Raw genomic sequence first — 18,674 nt, forward strand, 5'->3', positions numbered from 1 at the left:
TCTCTGCAGCCTGTGGAGAGTGGGCCTGCCCTGTAGGTTCTGGGTTTGTTTTGGTTTTCAGTTTTTAATTTGTGAAATCACTAACATTTAGGAAGTGGGGAGTCAGTCTAAGGGAGCCCACTTGTGATTAAGCCCACACTGGGAACCCGCCCTAGCCCCCTACTTGAGCCCATACCTTGACCCCACCCTGTAGCTGGAGTTTTGCCAGTCCTGCCCAGCCCCATGGACCCCACAACCGCTTATAAAATAATCACTCAGAAGCTCATATTGTTTAAACTGCTCGGCCATTAGCTCAGGCCTACCATTGTCTAGCTCTTACTCTTATACTCAGCCCATTTCTGTTAATCTATATGTCGCCACGTGTTCCATGGCTTTACCTGCTGACTTTACATGCTGCTCCCTGGATGGCAGGCTGGCGTCTCCTCTTGGCTTCCATTTCCCAGCCTCTCCTCTCTGTTTGTCCCACCTATCCCATACTTCCTGCCTGTCTACTGGCCAATCAGTGTTTTATTTATCCACCAATCATAGCAATATATATTCACAACATACAGGACATCCCACAGCACCATCCTGATCTCTGCTAGGGTTAGGACCCAGGTCTGCTCATGCTACACAGGTGTTCTGCCATTAAGCAGCATCCCAGCTCAGTCCAGCATGTTTTGAGGCAAACCCCAGACATCATTGCATTTGTAAATGGTTCAAATGGATCTCAAAACACTGGTTCTCAACCTGTGGGTCAAGACCCCTTCAGGGTGAGTTGAACAACAACCCTTTCACAGAGGTTGCCTGAGACCATCAGAAAACACAGATAATTACATTGCAATTCATAACAGTAGCAAAGTTATAGTTATGAAGTAGCAATGAAATAATTTTATGATTGTTGTGGGGGAAGTCTCCACAATACAAGAAACTGTATTGAAGGGTCTCCACATTAGGAAGGTTGAAAACTGTTGATCTAGAAGCTGGTATAGGAAACAGTCAAAATACCCACACCATCCATACAAGTGCACAATTCCATATAATTAATTGGTCATTTGTTCTGACTTTGGGCTATGTGGCTATGAGTCAGGGTCTGAGCACAGGCATCCTGTGAGGGCTGGTGGTCTTTTTCCCTCAGTAGTTGGGCCACGTCTTTGTCTTTTGTTAACATTAATTATTCCTGGTCTGGAACCTCTTCCCAGCCCCCTTTCTCCCTGCACTGTCCACCATGAACTGTGGTTTATCTGTTGGTCTCCAGCTCCATGTGGCTCTCCGGCATTCTGCAGCAACAGCCGGCCAGAGCTGCAGATTTCCGAGGGTCTCCAGGAGGCTCTGTGGTGCATGCTTCCATAGACATCCACAGCAGTGGATGCCTCTCTCTCCTTTTTGCCCTGGAAAAGAATTTTAAAGGTAATTGGATCCAGAGGTTGATTGGCCCCAGGATGTCTTTCTGGGTTTTCAGGACACACTCTTGTCAGGGTTCTTGGCCCCCGAGGAGATCTTTTATCTTTGAGGGCTGCACAGTGTTTGTTCAGCTAGAGCACCTCTGGGCAGAGGCTCCGTGTCCCCTCACTGAGCTGCCAGGGTTGATTTGTGGAGGAGGTGGAGGTCTCTATCAGTTTTTGCAGTTGACTTCCTAGAAGCTGCAATGATGCTTTTACACCATGCTGAAGGATGACTTCAGACCTGGCTGGTGGCACGTGATGTGTTCTGCTTGGCTGCTGTTTTAATACTTGCTGGTGCCCTCTTGTTCTGGCCAGTTGTGGGTGCTTGGCTCGTTACTGCACGGATTCTTCCAGCTGAGCTTCAAACATGCCTCTGCTCTTCCGCCAGCTGTGTCCCAACTGTGTTTCTCAGGAACCCAAAGTATTATGGGATGTGGGCCATAGCCCATACTGCTTTTATAAGCGAGGATAACGATGTCAGCAATGTGGTTGCTGGAACAGTGGGTGGGTTGGAGGGTTACCCACTCAGGGCTGAGGGATCTTAGGCCCCGTTCTGGCAGAGATGAGCCTCAGAGTCACCATGAGCGGTGCCTTAAACAGATGCTCCACCCGCTGGATATGTGTGTCCATTTGAGTGATTTTGTTTCTAATTTATTCTGTTTTTTTTTTTTTTTAGTTTAAATTTTGTTTTATAGTGTATTTTTCATTTTAAACTTCCCTTAGTAGTTGTTTGACAAAATCGTGCCTCCGAGTCAGATAGTTGAATGTAGCTGTCTCAACTCTTGGTTCTGACTCTAGGTTGGGACTTTCTAGGGTGTAGCTGTCTCAACTCTTGGTTCTGACTCTAGGTTGGGACTTTCTAGGGTGGATGGGTAGTGCCTATTTATGGGCCACGGTTTCTTTCATTGTGACAAAAATGTTCTAAATTGGTGGTCGTGGTTATTGCCCATCTCTGTGGGTGTGGAAGAGCCACTGAGCTGTAAACCTTACAAGGTAAATTTTTACCGAGTGTTGTGTGAGAGGGTTGCCTTTTCAAGGGCTTCTCTGCTGCTGCTGAGAGTCACAGTAGGAACCTCTGTGTTGAGCCTGCATCCACCTCGGCTCTAAGCTTGGCTCACCTTGGTTCTATCGCCTGAGCTGCCCTGTCCATCCATCCCACCTTCAGCCATTGTCCACGTGCACGTGGTGGTCCTGCTCTGCAGACCTGCCTTCCTGAGTCTTGGGAAATGGAGCACACCTGTGTCAGCTGAGTACTTGCTTCTTAAGAACCCTCACATGAGCCCTGGGCCTCATCTTCAGGTCACCCTAAAACTGAAGCCGGGAAAGGAGAATCTGGGCTGTGTGTGCAGTCTGGCCTTGGAAATCACATAGCATCTGAGGATTGGAAAAAATGTGCGTGCATGTACACACACACACACACACACACACACACACACACACTCTCACTCTGTCACTCAGAGTGAGTTATACTTTCTGATGAGCATCCAGCCATTTCCGGGGATCCAGATCCCCAGTGCCTGTGGAGAATGGAACAAATCTGTAGAGATGTGTGATGGCTGCAAATGCCTCATTCTTTTCTCAGCTTGGGACTTTCTCCTGTCTGCCCTATAAACAGCAGTTTCCAACTCAAAGCCTGTTTAGCTGTGAAAACAGGAGACCAAAGGAGCTTCAGGTGCCTAGGGACATTACATGTCCTGCACTTCTCTGTCCTGGGCCACCATTGGGCCTTTGCTCTGCCCAGACTTTGTGCCTAAATGTTCCAGCATGCTCTCTTTCTCTTGTTCTACATTGTAGGTCTTGATCTTTTAATGAGGCGCCAGTAAAATTGGCTTGAATCATAGCTGGGTGTCAGGAGGTTACACTTCGTGTGGTGCTTGTGGTCTGCTACCCACAGATCTGGTGACAGGACCCGGTTCCTCCTTTGCAGCCCCTCACAGGAAAGAGGTCATCTTCTGTTAGCTTCCAGTTGTTTACTTCCACAGTGTGCTGACAGGAACACAGCCTGTGACCTCACCTCTGTTTCAGCAGATTATACCCAAAAGTCAGAGTCTACCAGCTGCCCCGAGGTGCCCTGGCATGGAGGGCCCTGGGCTGTTGACTTGGTGCGGTGCCAGCAGGAAGTTAAAGCATAACTGTTGATTGTTCCCGAGGTCCTGCCTGTTCTAGGTGAGATGTCTGCCCGGGGAAGCTGAGTGTCTCTGTCATGACATCTCTGCACGGTGCCTGCCACATTCACTGTTAAACTGGCTGCCCTTTGGCGGTGGACCTGTTGCTGGGTGTGCTCTAAAATAGTCGTACCACGTGGCCTGGAAGAGCATTTCAGCCCCGGATTAACTGTCCTCAATCCCAGGCTGCCTGAGCTTCTAGCGACATGAGAATTGGGGCCTGTCGCACCACGGTAGTTAATGTCCCTTGACTGTAGAAGCGAAGTGAGAACTTGCTGGCTTAGATTTTGGTGGGGATCCCCCCACACCCCACACCCCACCCCTGCCTGCCCACCCATGCACTGTCTGAGGATTTTTATCAGAAGAGGGTAGATTGGAGAATAGTTCAGAAAGTGGATATTTGAAAGCAAAGAAACAAAAATCTTCTGTTCTGCTCTGATGTCTTTGTTGTTTTGTTGTTTGTTTGTTTGTTTTTTTTTTCAGAAATGCGAACAATGCCAGGAAATGCCCACTTATCAGTGTTAAAAAGTCTGTTTTTGTCTCCTTTCTTCCTGTTTTGTTTCTCTCTCTTTTTAAATGTAGCTACAGACAGTAAGGATGAAGAACTCAAAGCCCCCCCCAGGCGGCCCTACCTGGGTACGTACTACTGAGACCCTCGCTCCACCTCAGCCCTGCAGCCTGCCCCTCCCTCTGTCAGCTTCCATCTGCACTTACCCGTGACCTCACAAGTTGCTTCACCAAGCATGGCCTCTGTTCACGGCACGATACACTTTTAGCCCCCAGCTCTGCTGCTCTCAGCCTGGGATATTTTAGAACCCGCCGATTCCAAGAGAGGGGAGGACCCAAAGGAAAGAAGAATGGGTGCGGAAAATTCAAGATGACGAGCTTTAAACTCATTCCGAGCTAATTCTTCTTGATGGCGTGCCAGTGGAATCATTATCCCCATTTGCTCTTGAATTGTTCACTGCTGCTCTGTAGAGGTAGTGCCGGCTTCGACTTGGCGATCGGTGCCGCGGCCTCACCCAGCTGTCGGCTGCGCACCGCTTCCTGGACTGCTTGAGGACTGTCCACCTGAAAGGTCATGTCCCCTGCAAGGAGGGACACCAGTCTGCTTCCTTTCCGGTCTTCCCAGATCACCCTGGCTGGACGGAGATGAGAGAAAAGACGTGCGTGTGCATGTGCGCGCGTGCGTGCGTGTGTGTGTGTGTGTGTGTGTGTGTGTGTGCGAGTGTGAGTGCGAGTGTGAGTGTGTATGTGTGAGTGTGTATGTGTGTGTATGTATGTGTGTGTGTGCGTGCGTATGTGTATGTGTGTGAGTGTGTGTGTGTGTGTGTGTGTGAGAGAGTGTGTGTGTGTTCCACTCTTGGTTCCCTTGAGGACTTCTGTCTTTCCTCACTGAGTGTCACTCTGTCTTTTTGAAGTTGCCTTTAGTGGCTGAAGGGAGCCCCTTGCTATTGTGAGCTGAAGAGGGCGGGGGGGGGGGGGGGGGCCGGGTTGTGCTGCTGCTGTGGATGGCGCTGGCTGGGCCACATGCCCTGTCTGTGGAGATGATGATTGCGTGATTCCTGCCTTTCATTCCGTTTTTACGGCGATCGATCTTCGAGTGTTGAGCTAAGTTCCACTTGATGATAGTGTCTGGTTACCTCTTAACTGCTGGATGCCATAGTCAATAGTATGTTGAAGGTTTTTAAGTCCATATTCACAAAAAGTTTTGGTCTGGAGTCCTTTTATGCTGGCCATGGCTTTGGTTTTAGTATATCCTGAATAGAGGCCTGCATTATTCTGAATACTGGCTAATGAAGTAAGTTCTTAGGTGTTTGTAAAGGGTTGAGCCAGTTCCTCTTTAAAATTTTGGTACAGTTACTTGGTAAGGCTGGCTGGACCTGGACTTCTAACAGTGTCAGCCCCACCTGAAGTTCTGAGTCCTCTAGATTTTCTGTGACTTTCTTCACCCATCTTGGTTCATCTGTACTATGGCTTGGTTTCAGATTCGTCTCAACAGCTGTGGGCATATCATTTTTTTTCTTATCTTTTTTTTTTTCCTTTTCTTTTCTGAGACAGGGTTTCTCTGTGTAGCCCTGACTGTCCTGGGACTCGCTCTGTAGTCCAGGCTGGCCTCAACTCACAGAGATCCATCTGCCTGCCTCTGCCTCCCGAGTGCTGGGATTAAAGGCGTGTGACACACTGCTGGGCGAGGGCAGACATTTTTCTTGTTCTTCCGGAACCCTTTTTACTTGCCTGACACTTGGTCCTGGTCCTTCTTTTATTCCAGCTCCAGTGATCTGAATCCCATCCCCATCCTTTGTTTTTGTTACTCTACTTACAAGTATGTCAATTTTATTGATCTTTTCAAAGAAGCAACTTTTGGTTTCCTTTAACTAGTTTACTTAATCCCACTTTAACTGCCTCACTTCGGCTGGTTGTTTGGTTTTCTGCCTGCTTTTTGCCATAGTTAGCACTTTCTTGTGATTTCTTAACATGGAGGATTATTGATTTTAGCTTTTTTCCTATTGTACTTTGAAATATCTGTGTTTACAGCCATAAAGTCACTCTGCAATGGTGGACAGGCCTCCTGTGTGAATTGGTCTGTTGTGCTTTTTTCTATCTTAAAGTGAAGAAAATTTCTTCAAAATGTCTTCAGTCCATTTACTATTTAAGAATACATTACAACCCTTCACGTTTGTGAGTCCCTCACTTCTCTTGGCTGGTTTCTAGTAACATCTGCTGTAACTGTGGAGAATGCATTCACATATTCTGAGGTGAAGCTCGTTCTGGGCCCCTCCTGTAGTGTGCTCTCTCTGGTAGAAGAGAGAGTTTCACTGTGGAGGGAGTTGGGTGCCTGCTGGTTCACAGTAATGCTGTGGTCTTCTCTTTCCTCATTCGTTACTCTGCCCAGTTGTATCCATTTTGAAAGTTGGCATTGAAATTTCCAGGCATTTGTTAGTTACCTCTCTCCTTTCATTTCTGACAGTTGTTGCTTTCTTGATTTTAGAATCATCGTTGGGTCCATATGCAGCTGTGCCATTCTGCTGGACTGACCCTTTTGTCATCACGGAAGGGCTCCGATGACATTTGGTTTTGTTTCAGAGCCTTCCTTCCTGCTCAGTATTGAACCCAGGGCCTCATGGGTGGGCCCTACCGCCAAGTTATCTCTTCAGCCTTCTTTTTTCTTTTTCTTTGAGCCTGGTTCACTGAGTTGCCTAGGCTGGACTGACTGCATTCGAAGCAGACCTGGAAGGTCTGACCCTTTGCTTCAGCTTCCCGAGTAGCTGAGTGGCTGGCCGACCTCACAGTTCTGGCTTAAAGCTTATTCTAATATTAGCATAGCCTCTGTGGATCACCTGAAGTAATGATTTTAACAAGTTCAAGGCCATCCTGGGCTACATAGCACAATCTTGTCTCAAAACAATAAAAAAATACAGGTCCAGTGAGATGGTTAGGTTGGTATTACATGGAGGCTGTTGAGCCTGGAGACCTGAGATGGACCCTCGGACCCATGTGGTGGAAGGAAGAACCAGCTCTCACATAGTGACCTCTGACCCTCACGTGCACACCATTGCACTCACACAGATAAGCGTAATGCTAAAAATCAAAATGATTTCTGCCCTATGATCTGATTCATGTTTTAATCTGTCATTCTTTTTGTTGTTGTTGTTTTTTAATCCCTGTTCTTTTAACTCTAAGACAGTTTTTTATATTAAGTGACTATTTTAATAGTGTGGTATTTTTTTTTTTAAGTTTCTCTGAGGCTTACAATGCAGATTTTAACTTACCAGACTCCTTTAAATTTGTACTTAACTTCAGTTTGGTGAGAACTAGAAAGTCTGATGTAGTTTCCTCCCTCCCTCTTTTGGTTGCGTGAGGAACACATTTGCATTTTGTTTATGAGTGTTACAATTGTAACTATGTGTCTTCTGACTGTTACTCTGTATAGATTTTACTCCTTCCAAAGAAGATGAGTAAGGAGAAGCTAGTTACTCTGTCAAGCTGCCTTACATATTTTGTCTATCCTCTTTTCCATCTGTGGGTCTGAGTTACCTCCTCGGGTACTGCTCTCCTGTGCTGATTTGGAGACTCTATCATGGGAGGTGTGCTGCACACCCCAGGTAGTACGATAACATAGAGGAGGGTTTCTGCAGTTCCTTTGTAAGCCAGTTAAGACAAGAAAGGTGTGTAAGTGTGTACTTGTATTCTTGTAGTTTTGTTTAGCTTTCTTTTTGTGTGTGGAGGGGGTGTTTTTTTTTTTTTTTTCTTGAAATAGATTTTCCAATGCAGTCACAGGTGGTCCTCAGCCTCCCTTCCCACCCCAGGGCTGGAGTCACAGGTGGTCCTCAGCCTCCCTTCCCACCCCAGGGCTGGAGTCACAGGTGGTCCTCAGCCTCCTGCCCCACTCCAGGGCTGGAGTCACAGGTGGTCCTCAGCCTCGTACCCCACCCCCAGGGCTGGAGTCACAGGTGGGAACCACTCACTTGTATCTTTTTGGAGCAACCTACAAAGTTTCCTTTATGTACACACTCCATTTTTGTCCTGTGTGCTCACATGACCACTGCTGTCACGTGGTTTCCATGAGGAAAGCAACAGTGTCCCAGCTCCTGTTTATCTGGGGACTCGGTTTTCTCCTTAAGTAAAGAGCTTTCTCCGGGCGCGGGCGCTGACTCCTGGCTGATGGTTGTTTTTCTTTTCAGCACCTTGAACGCCATCCCTCTGCCTTCTGAACTCCATTGTGTCTGGTGAGAAGTCAGTGAGTGGCTCATCTTACTGGGGGTCCCCTGTAAGTGACATCATTTTTCTCCTGCTCCTTTCAACATTTTGTCTTTGTCTCTGACATTCAGCCAGAGGTGGTGAGGTACGGAGATCTGTGTGTTGTACTTGGACGTAATGGGGCTCCTTGGGTTGGCAGGCCCGTTTGGATTCTGTGGTCGTGGTCTCTGAGTCCTTTTCATGTCCCCTCTTCTCTCTCCTCCTCTTCAGGATGCTCGGTGTCCTGTGCTGCTGCACTTGGTACCGTCTGTGTTCCTCAGAGGCACTGCTGTTTTTCTTCCTCAAGCAGCATAGTGTCCATGGAATATACTGACGTTTACTGACGCTTCTTCTAGCTCAGGTCTCTTGTTGAGCCCAGATAATGAATCTTATTCCAGACAGTGTGGCTCCAGACTCTCCTGGCTCTCAGTGATTTAGGAATGAATGCCCTTCCGTTGGGTGAGATGATACCCTGTACCGCCGTTAGTTCATCATATCTATTCTTTGGTTCCCTTTGGTTCTCCATATGTTTACAATGCTCTTCTGAAGTTGTTGTTGTTTTCCTGCTTAGTCTGTCTCTTCCCAAATAATGTTTCTTGTTTTCTGTTGTTTCCCCTCCACGTAGGGACTACATTTCCCCGTGTGTTTGCATCCTGGACATTTAGAGTTAATATTGTGGCAGCCATGGGCACTGATCTCACGCCTGGGGAGGGTGTCTTATTTGCTTGTGTCCTGGTTTGGTTAGATGGGGCAGTCTGAGTCCGCTCCACCCTCCTGTCTGCCTGATGCTATTGGCTGCTGTGCTTCTCCCTGGTCAGCGTGGAGCTCCTGAATGCTCTGCCCTTTTGGTACCTCACTTGGCCTCCACTGCCTCCAACGATGGCTCTGTGGACGTGCTAATACTCTGGGCGATGCCACATCACAGTGGGCACTCGGGGGGTCATTAAGGCCAGCCTGAAAATTGTTCTGCTTTCAGGAGAGCTCTTGGCTGCCTGCTTCTCTTCCCTCGTCTGGCCATGGAGTCACCAGCGGCTGCTGCGTCCTCATTGCTTCCCTTGTCCTTCAAGACCAGTTCTGGTTAGGTAGCCCTGTGTAGCCCAGGCCAGCCTGGTAGTCACCCATCTACCCATCTTAGTTCCCAAGTATAAGAATTACAAGTGTCCAACCATTCCTGGCTCAACCTCCTCCTCATGGTTCAGGACCCAGGCCTTCACTCTTGATAGCGCGCTCTCGAGCCCAAGCCTATGCTCTGTTCCGAGTCTCTGTCCCTTAGGGAGGGCCTTGAACTCCCTGCTCTCATGGCTGTCCCCAGGACAGAACCTCAGATGCTGCCCCGGAGCTGGTGGCAAGAACAGTAGTGAACCGCTCAGGGCAACAGCTTCCTTTGAGGACAGGCCCTGGGTGACCTCTGGTCTTCTCCTCCTGTATGGAGTCCCCACCCTGTGTGCGCTGTGGTGGTGGCACCAGTCAGTATTCTCAGCCTCACATCTGTGTGGAACTCCTGCCCTGACCGTGCTGGCTGGGCATGGAGCCCGGAGCAGGGGAGCCGAAGAGGGGAGGGGGTGCTGACAGCAGCTGACCGCTGCTGTGGGCTTAGACGTGTGTCTCTACCAGCTCAGGAGCTTTCTGGTACGGTTCTCTACAGCCTTCTTACCTGACTGTTCTATTCAACTTGAAACCCTGGGCCTAGAACTAGGGAGGGCGTTTCATACAGGCTGAGCACAGGCCTTGGTGCTGTTATCTGTCAATGTCATCGAGGAATAAACTCGGGATTGAGTGTTCCGTGGTGGCTTACTGTTGGGACAGAGCTCAGTGTTGTTCATAAGGCAGGAACCTGAAAACGTCTTGGAAGTGAAGGCACCATTTTGGGTGGTCAAGCTGCTTGTTCTGGCGCTCCCTGGGCCAGAGCCCTGCTGGGCCCTTCCAGCTGTTTGTGAGCTGTGCCGTAATGAGCTCGTATGGAATTGTGCGGAGCAGAGGTTGCTTTCGTCAGCTGCAGTAACGGAGACATGAAGAGTGTCACCAGGGTGACATGACATGTGGGGGTCACTGAACCCTCTCGCCTGGCTCATCTCTGCATTGAAGGGAATCCTGCTAAGGACGGACATTTCGTACAGCCTGACCCACACGCTTCAGCATTACCTGTCAGTGCCGTTGAGGGAAAAACTTGGGGAGTTGAGTGTTCCAGCCCTCTGTCAGAACGGAGTCAGAAGGGACTTCTGAAGTGACCGAGTCAAGAGCACCGACAGTCTGTCCATAATGGGCACCACTGACTCCAGCTTCCCCGACTCTTGGAGTCTCTGTAGCCACAGTGATGTGGTACCCTTCACCAGTGTCAGGACCATGACAGCCTTCAAAGTGGGTTGGGATGCTGACCTCGGTAGCTGCTTGTTTTATTCTGGTCAAGCAGTGGGGGCTCCCAGTCGGTTTCCCAGGGGTCCCTGTCTGGAAGCCAGGAGTGGGGAACTGAGCATGGCACGCCACCAGCCCTGCTGCCCAGCTTCCTTGGAGGGCTCGGGCTCCATTCCCAGAACATTGATTCTGGGTCTCTGAGCTGTCCTCGCCTGTCCCTTGTCTGTTGTGGGGGAGGGCAGTGCTGGGGCGGGTCCGGGCCACCAGTCTGGTCTGGAAGGCCAGGAGGGCCATTTCGGCTGTTGCAGGAGGTCTTGCTGTTATTGTAAAAATCTATTCATGTGTCTGACCTGAATCTAGGCAGAGTGCAAGCTGGTGTTGGCCTGTGGAGGGCGTGGGCCATGTGGCTCTTGTCATCTGAGCTCCAGGTGAGGAGGCTCCATGCCCTGGACTCTTGTGCAGGCTTGGCCCTGGGACTACGGGCTCTGCCTCTCAGCCTGAGTTCCTGTGAGCATTAGCTGCAGGAAGGAAGGCTGTGCACGAATCTATACCAGACTAGCTAGGCTTAGAGCTTTTTATTTTTATGTCATTTATTTATTTGGACATTACCAAGTTTAATTTGGACCACAGTGACTTTTCCCCCCTTGAGCCATTTGAGGTTAAGTGTATTTCCAAACATAAGGATGTCCGCCCACAACTGCCCAGAATGTTGCTGTCGACAGGCCTCAGTGTCCTCCAGACAAAAGGGCCCAAATAAGTTGCTGCGTACTTTATTGTCTTACCTCTAGGAGCAGACCTCTGATTTGCTCTTGACTTTGGTAAACCCGTGCTGGGCTCTGGTTTCTGTCTGTCTGCCCTTGCTCTGGTCCTGACCTGGGATGCTCTGGCTCAGATGGTTTTCTGACCGAGGGTCTAGCCAGGCTGGGGGCTGGGGGGGACTGGCCTGGGGCCCCTTAGGGCAGGCAGTCTGAGCAGACTGTCTCAGACTCCCAGGTGATCCAGGCAGATGGTGCTAGCAGCCAGGAGGTAGTGAGGGGCAGACTGCGCTGCTGAGGAAACAGAATGCAGCCAGTGCGTGAGCCGCACAGAGAAGTGCGGAGTTCTCAGTAGTTCATCTAAGAAGATGGCAAAGCCAGGTGCAGCAGGGCATACCTGGAGCCCTGCTACTCAGGAGGACCCGGAGTCTGAGGCCACCTGGGCCAAGGCGCCATCGCCCAGACAAGGGAAAAGACATGGGTCCAGTTACCCTTTATGTTCACGTTACAAAACATCCTTTCAGTGCCGAGTCAACACAGACGTTGGACAGTCCTCCTCTTCTTTGTCCTAAGCCTTTGGAGCTAGACGTGTGCCCCTCCATCCCTGGTTGGGATGCGTGGTCTAGCATGTTGGTGGGACCCTGGAGAGGAGGGCGGAAGCAGCTTTGCCACAGCTGTCTAAGAAGGACAAGCCGTGGGTTTGAAAACAAGCATGTTTATGTGATGAAGGGGGAGGGGCTTGGCTCTGTCCTTGGGCTGCTGAGCCTGATTCCTGGTCTCCTCGGAAGAGCCCTGGTCAGTTGTTTAATTGCCCAGCTAGGGGCAGAGTGCTGCATTTCCTGTCTCTTCTGATTGGTTTAAAGGTATCTCCCTTGATGCTGCTGTCTCCCAGGATGGTGGGAGCTGTTCTGGATTGTTGACCCAGGGGTCTGTGATGACGGCAGGCCATAGGGATGCTCATTTTTGTGTGAGACTCGCCCTGGGACCTCATTAGGTGGCCTTGGTTGGTGAGGCTCAGGAAAAGAGTGGTCAGTGTTAGTTGCAACTGATACACATGCCTCTCGGCGCTCCCAGATTTATAGACTGGGGTGTGGGTTCTGGGTGGCCAGCTGGGCTCCTGCTCTCTCCAGCCCACAGTCCAGACTTGTGTCTCTGCCACAGAGGATACGGGACAGCATGACAGCCACGAGAAACCTTTTTGGAGCTTGGAGGCTGTGGCCCTGGGTCTGCCGTGGTGGGGCTGAGTCCTTTAGGGAGCTGGAGAGAAACACGGAGTCCCAGTTGCCGGGTGGAGCTGTGAGGTGTTCCATGTGGTGTCATGCTGTCATCAGGGTGGCCTGTCCTTACCCAGCCTCACCACCCCCAGCAGCTCAGTCTCCCGGGCCCTACTTCATGTTAGTTAGTGCCAAGGATCAGCTGCTTTTTCTCAGGCAGCTTCTCAGAGGTGAGTGCTCCCGCTGGTCCTGGCGGGATCCTGACCTCTGCTGGCTAGGAGCGGAGCTGCCATTCCTGAGGATTCACATCCAAAGTAGGGAGCCCTGTACCCTGTTCCTCATTGGGTCTGGGGTTCGCTCTGCCTTTTCGGTGGCTGATTGTCATTGGCTTGAACTTTAGGCAGGGAGCTGAGAGAACCCAGGCCCTGCCTGCCTCTCTGGAGGACGTGTCTTGTTCTTACTCCGCTCCTAGGGAGCGGGAAGTCTTTGCCTGAATTGGCACAGACAAGCCACACGAGGGTGCTGGCGGGCTGCCGTAGGACCACGGATTGTCAACCACACATGTCAAAGCTGCCTCGTGTAACTTTGCTGTCCTTGTTGGTGGTCTCAAGGTGGCATCTACCGCTGCCCGAGAGGCGGGCCCTCGAAGATAAAACAACACCACCCAAAGCACTCTGGCCTGGACTCGGTTTCTTTCTGCTCTCAACACTTCGGTGGACCCGGAGTCGTTCCGCCTCACAGCAGGGTGAGGGCAACTCTGCATTCAGGCTCTGCCCACTGGGTCCTGGAGGACTGGACTTGTCCTTATACCTTAAGGATGCTGAGTTTTCTTCCACGTGATTCTTGGCCACTTTCTGAATCTTCCCTTTGCCCATTTTTAAAATTGGGTTGTTCATCCTGTTACACATCATCGATTCAGCAGACATCGGGGCCTTCGGCAATGTGTGCTGTGAAAGCTCAAGTGTCCTGCAGGACTCGCTACTGTCTGTCTTCTCCTGTCACTTCCAAGTCTTCCCACAGCCGCTCAGGAACCAGCTGTCCCAGGAGCCATCCCTTGTCCCTCAGCTGACCCTGGCTACCTGCTGTTGGAGGGCTACCTACCCCTGGCCCCCAGGTCCCCGATCACCACACGGCACATGTGTGATGGAGAATTCCCACTGAGCTACACACACACCCACCTGTTCAACACGTGTGATGATGTTGCATTGGGCCGAGGGCTTCTTTCTGGTGCTCTGTTGGGAATCTGTTTACCTCTGAGGGTCAGTTTAGCTCTCCCTGAAGGCACTGGAACACACGGGGAGGTAGTGCAGCCTGTACCTCTACCCCGTCATTCAGGACAGCTCCGCTTGCACCTGCTGCCCCAGAGCAGGCTCGTTCCAGGATTGGGCTTGTCATCTGAGGGGGATCAGTGCCTGCTGCCCCTTAGGTCATCATCAGGATGCATTGGAGCTGTGAATGAGTCCAGGCTAGCCTGGCATCAAGAAGGCTCTAGAATGGAGATAAACTAAAGCCACGCCTAGTCCATGGGCCACCAATACTTGAGAGCCTTACTGTAGGTGGTGTGTGGTGACGTTGCCATGTCCCCTTGCATGGCTCTAGCCCTGTAGTAGGCCCTGAGTCAAATTTCCATTGATGTATTGATGACATATCTAGGCTGTTAGGGTCACATGTCTGTTGCCGAGGCTGCAGAGGAGGACCCCAGGGACCCCAAATCCAGAAAGGCAGGTCTTCATTGTGGAGTTTCTCCTGAGTCCAGGCTTCAGTGAGACTTGTAACCTTGGACGGGGTGGCTCCTTTGTGTCTCTGAGCCTGCTAAGTGGGGTGGGTATGGGGCAACATTACCTCCAAGCTGCATAGTATGTGGCACACATAAAATGCCATCTGGTGCAGGGAACCTGGTCAGTGCGTGCCCTCTGGGGTTTCCCAGATTATTCCTTTTTGTCTTGGTGCACCCCCAGAACCAAAAAGGAGCTTCCTGGGTAGTATTAGAAACAGCCTTTTTTCGTGTTTGAGTCTGAGTAACTGGGAGGAAGTTAGGCACTCCTCCCCCCACCCCCACTCCCACCCCCCACTTTAATGTGTACCACACCAGCACAGGCTGATTTCTCCCGTAGCAGAGGGAGATGGTGACCTGCGGATTCACATGCACAGTGCAGAATGCAGAATGCAGAAATGCTGACGCAGGGCAGGCTGAGTCTCTGAAAACCCCAGGGCTGCAGCTTTGCTGGAGTCTGCATGGCCAAGTCATTTACAAACAGGGATACCAGGTCAGTAATCCGCTAGCTGTTTTCCTTATGTCAGAGTGTGTCCAGTGGGCTGGAGTTTAGCTCAGTGGTAGAGCATTTGCCTAGAATGGGTGAGGATTTCCTCTTCCCCAGCACCAAAAGTAAAACAGTAACAAAAATAGAAAAGAAAAACCCACCACCCCATCAAAACAGCCATACTTAGCCGAACTTAGTGCCCCGGCATCTCTTGGCTCTGCCCACCTACACCTGCTGGATGTTCCTGTCCTGGACTTGCTGATCTAGGAACCAGGTCAGACTCAGCCGTGCCACATCCTTGCTTATGGCAGGCTTTCCCTTCTCACCTGAAGCTTCCCTGTAGCTACTCCTGTCTCCAGGGCCAAGCGTTCATCTGCTGAAGTGTCATTTAGTTCATTGGTGTGACTGTGTGTGAATATTCATCAAACAAGAAGGGATATTGTTGTGGCAACCAAGGATGTAGCAATAGTGCTGTGTGTGGACTGAATCCCTCCTATGGGCTAAAAGCACCCTCAGACTCAGAACTAATGTGTTAACCCTTAGAATGGTCCCGGGAGGTGGGTGCATTAACCTGGGTGGATGGAGACACACGGTTAACCAGAGTTACAGACGGCAGAGCTGTAGTTCTAACCCAGGACTCGGATTCCAGAGGCTCTGGTACAATGTACTGTGCTCCTTCCTGGAGCGATTGGATTAAGTTACAGGACTTCAGTACCCCTTATGCTGACTTACTGTTGATACCAAGAGTCTCTAGGATTGCTTTAATTGGAATGCTCTCATCTCCCCACACTGACCGCAGCCTGCTTGTGTCTCCTCCCCACACTGACTTTGGCCTGCTCACATCTCTTCTCACACTGGATTGGAGCGGTCCACATCTCCTACACTGACTTTGACCCACTCAAGTCTCCTCACACTGGGCTTGTCCTGGTCAAGTCTCCTCCCACTGGCCTTGACCCGTTTGTATTTTTTCTCCACACTAACCTCGCATTGCTCTGACCCGTTCATTTCTCCTCACTTATGACCATGACGTGTCAGTGTGGGTTCGACTCCCCACACTGACTTGACCTCCCCATAAGCTTCAGTTTGCTCACCCAGCTGAGGTACCTCTCTCTCTCTCTCTCTCCCCCGCCAGACTTTGACCCTCACCATTTCTGGCACTGGAGCAGCTTTGCAGACTATGTGCAGTGTGTCCTGGCCTTCACGGGTGTGGCGGGCTATGTCACCTACCTGTCCATCGACTCGGCTCTGTTTGTGGAGACACTAGGCTTCCTGGCCGTGCTGACCGAGGCCATGCTGGGTGTGCCACAGCTGTATCGGAACTACCGCCACCGCTCCACGGAGGGCATGAGGTAGGGGGTTCCTGAGGATGCTCCCACAGCACTCACTGGAGCCGTGGAGCACTGACAGTATGACGAAATCACGCTGCGTAAACACACTCGGCCTCCGACTCTTGTCTGAGAGGATATGTTTAGGTGGGGCAGGGGAGGGAAGCAGAAACCCTCTGGGGAGGCCACGGCCCATCAGAAGCTGCAGAGCTTTTATGCAGGACCAGGGACTGAGGAGCGTGGTACCTATACAACTGGATGTGGCTGGGCAGGTGATCTTACCAAAGGTGCCCCAACTATGGCTTTTTCCACAGTGGGACTTGCCACAACCTCCCAAAGCTACAGTGTCTGGAGAAGGAGGATAAAGCTGTTGTCAGGATCATACTAAGTGTCTGGAGACATCCGTCTAGTACAGGACAGTCCCCATAGACCATTGGAAAGTCTCGAAGAAGGTAGCATTTACTGAACACAGGTCCACTGGTGAGGAGGAGGGGAGAACACAGCCCTGTGGTTCATTTGGCGCCATCCTTGAGGAAGCCACTCAGCTTCACACTGAGACGCTGCCCACTTCTCACCCCATATCCACTACTCACTAAGGTCATCCCACCTCTTGTGGAAGATACCCAGGGGTCCCCTTTCTCGGAGGGGGGACCTTGTGCATAGCGGTGGCGCTTTGTGGAATGACAGCATCCTGTTCTCTGGAGAAAACCGAATCCCGGAAGGGAGGGACTCACAGTGGCCTGGGTGGCGGAGCTTTGCGGTCATGCCACATACCAGGTTCTCTGAAGTTCCTTTGACTGGACGCATGTGTGCGTGCATAGAGTGTGTATGTTCAGATATAGAGTGCAATGCTCCCACAGATCTGGGGGGAGGGAAGTGGTGCCACCTAAGCTCTAACGTGATACACACGCGGGCAGGGCAGAGGTAGGCTGACAGTGGTGACCACGGTGGATCAGGTTTCCCAAGTGCTGGGTGGGTGGAGCTCTAAATCGGGTCTGGATGTTTTTTTTTTCTTTCTTTCTTTTTTTTTTTTTTTTTCCTACGTCTGGTGGGGCTGGAGCCATGAGGATCCTGAAGCTCTGGTTTGGGGCTGGGGGATGTACAGGTAGAGCTCCAGCTCTGAGTCCATGTCAATGGGGAGCCTGGAGGAAAGGCACAGAGTAACTTCTGGACACCACTAACTTTTGTTGCTGTCGTTCCAAAACTCGAGGGTTGGGTGACCCATCTTCAGCTGGGAGCAGAGGTGTTTTAGAGAAGGTGTCATGGAGCCGAGGAGGAACCAGTGTTTGGAGGCATAGGGCTCCCTACTGGGGTGTCTTCGAGGGGCAGGGTCCTAGACGCTCACATGCACAGGGGCACTTGCCAGCCAAACTGCCATTACTGCAGGGGCTGATGCTGTGATAGGATTGCCCACCAGGAATCCTAGTTGAGGATATCTCGGGCCCCACTGTGCCCTCACCTTCTCCAATGGAGGGATGGACTGCCACAGATCTGGGGACTGTGACTCTTGAAGCCGTGGGAAGTGCAGTTTCAAATAAATTTGATGGCGTGTGGGTGCTTCTCGTGATGGATTGAAAACGTGTTTAAAACATGCGCACACACATAAACACTTAAACATACATAGAAACTAGAGGCTGCTCACTTTCCTCTAAGGACCTGCTCAGGCCATTGCACCATAATGAGGAGGATTCTACCTTGAGACTTCAAACCAACTCTACTTTACATATGGATTCCTGGGGCTGGGAGTCTGGAAGGGCTGCTCAGGAACTGGGAGCATTTGTTCCTTTCTGATTCTAGTAGTCCTCAGAGCAGATTTTTCTGGAAAGTCTTGCTTTACACACGTGTGCAGATGGGTGTGCGTACACACATGCACATGTACATACACAACCCCACAGGCACGTATTCAGATTTCCTGCCTTAGAGCTACTGCTCGAGATATTTTTGAATAATTTCCCTCTTGAAAAATATTAACCGGCTTGCCGGGCGGTGGTGGCGCACGCCTTTAATCCCAGCACTCGGGAGGCAGAGCCAGGCGGATCTCTGTGAGTTCGAGGCCAGCCTGGGCTACCAAGTGAGTTCCAGGAAAGGCGCAAAGCTACACAGAGAAACCCTGTCTCGAAAAACCCAAAAAAAAAAAAAAAAAGAAAAATATTAACCGGCTGTGGTCTTGGAGCCGGTGATGAATGATGATACGTTTGGAATAACTTTACTAATTAATGCAGCGAACCTCGGCACGGCGGATCCTGGGGGTATTTGCATTCTTCTTCCTCCAGGTTTTTACTAGATTTGAAGACTGTTCCCTAACAAGTAATTACTGGAGAACAGGGGTGGGTGTAAAAGATAAGAGGGAGCCAAGCATTCTGCAGCCTTCAACAGCGTGGAACAGGAAGGAGTCGCTGGGGAATGCACTGGGAGTGCAGAATGGGGAGGGAGAGGCA

The 18,674-nt window shown here is 50.8% G+C and overlaps 1 protein-coding gene across 7 annotated transcripts in view; it reads left to right on the top strand.

Moving 5' to 3' along the window:
* The window catches only part of Slc66a2 (solute carrier family 66 member 2), a 38,142-nt gene that overhangs the window by 12,892 nt on the left and 6,576 nt on the right, over nt 1–18,674 (top strand). For 3 of the 7 annotated variants that reach the window (XM_042264039.2, XM_006973872.4, XM_015992697.2), the window contains exons 4-5: nt 4,172–4,225; nt 16,044–16,260. In XM_042264039.2, coding sequence (XP_042119973.1) covers nt 4,172–4,225; nt 16,044–16,260 — 271 coding nt within the window. Of the gene's footprint in view, nt 1–4,171; nt 4,756–8,274; nt 8,361–14,764; nt 15,068–16,043; nt 16,261–18,674 lie in introns of those variants that run through there. The other 4 variants (XM_006973873.4, XM_015992698.2, XR_013046197.1 and 1 more) reach the window with 3 other exon arrangements.

The sequence above is a fragment of the Peromyscus maniculatus genome, chromosome 19 (genome assembly GCF_049852395.1).
Source record: "Peromyscus maniculatus bairdii isolate BWxNUB_F1_BW_parent chromosome 19, HU_Pman_BW_mat_3.1, whole genome shotgun sequence".
Taxonomy (NCBI): Eukaryota; Metazoa; Chordata; class Mammalia; order Rodentia; family Cricetidae; genus Peromyscus; species Peromyscus maniculatus.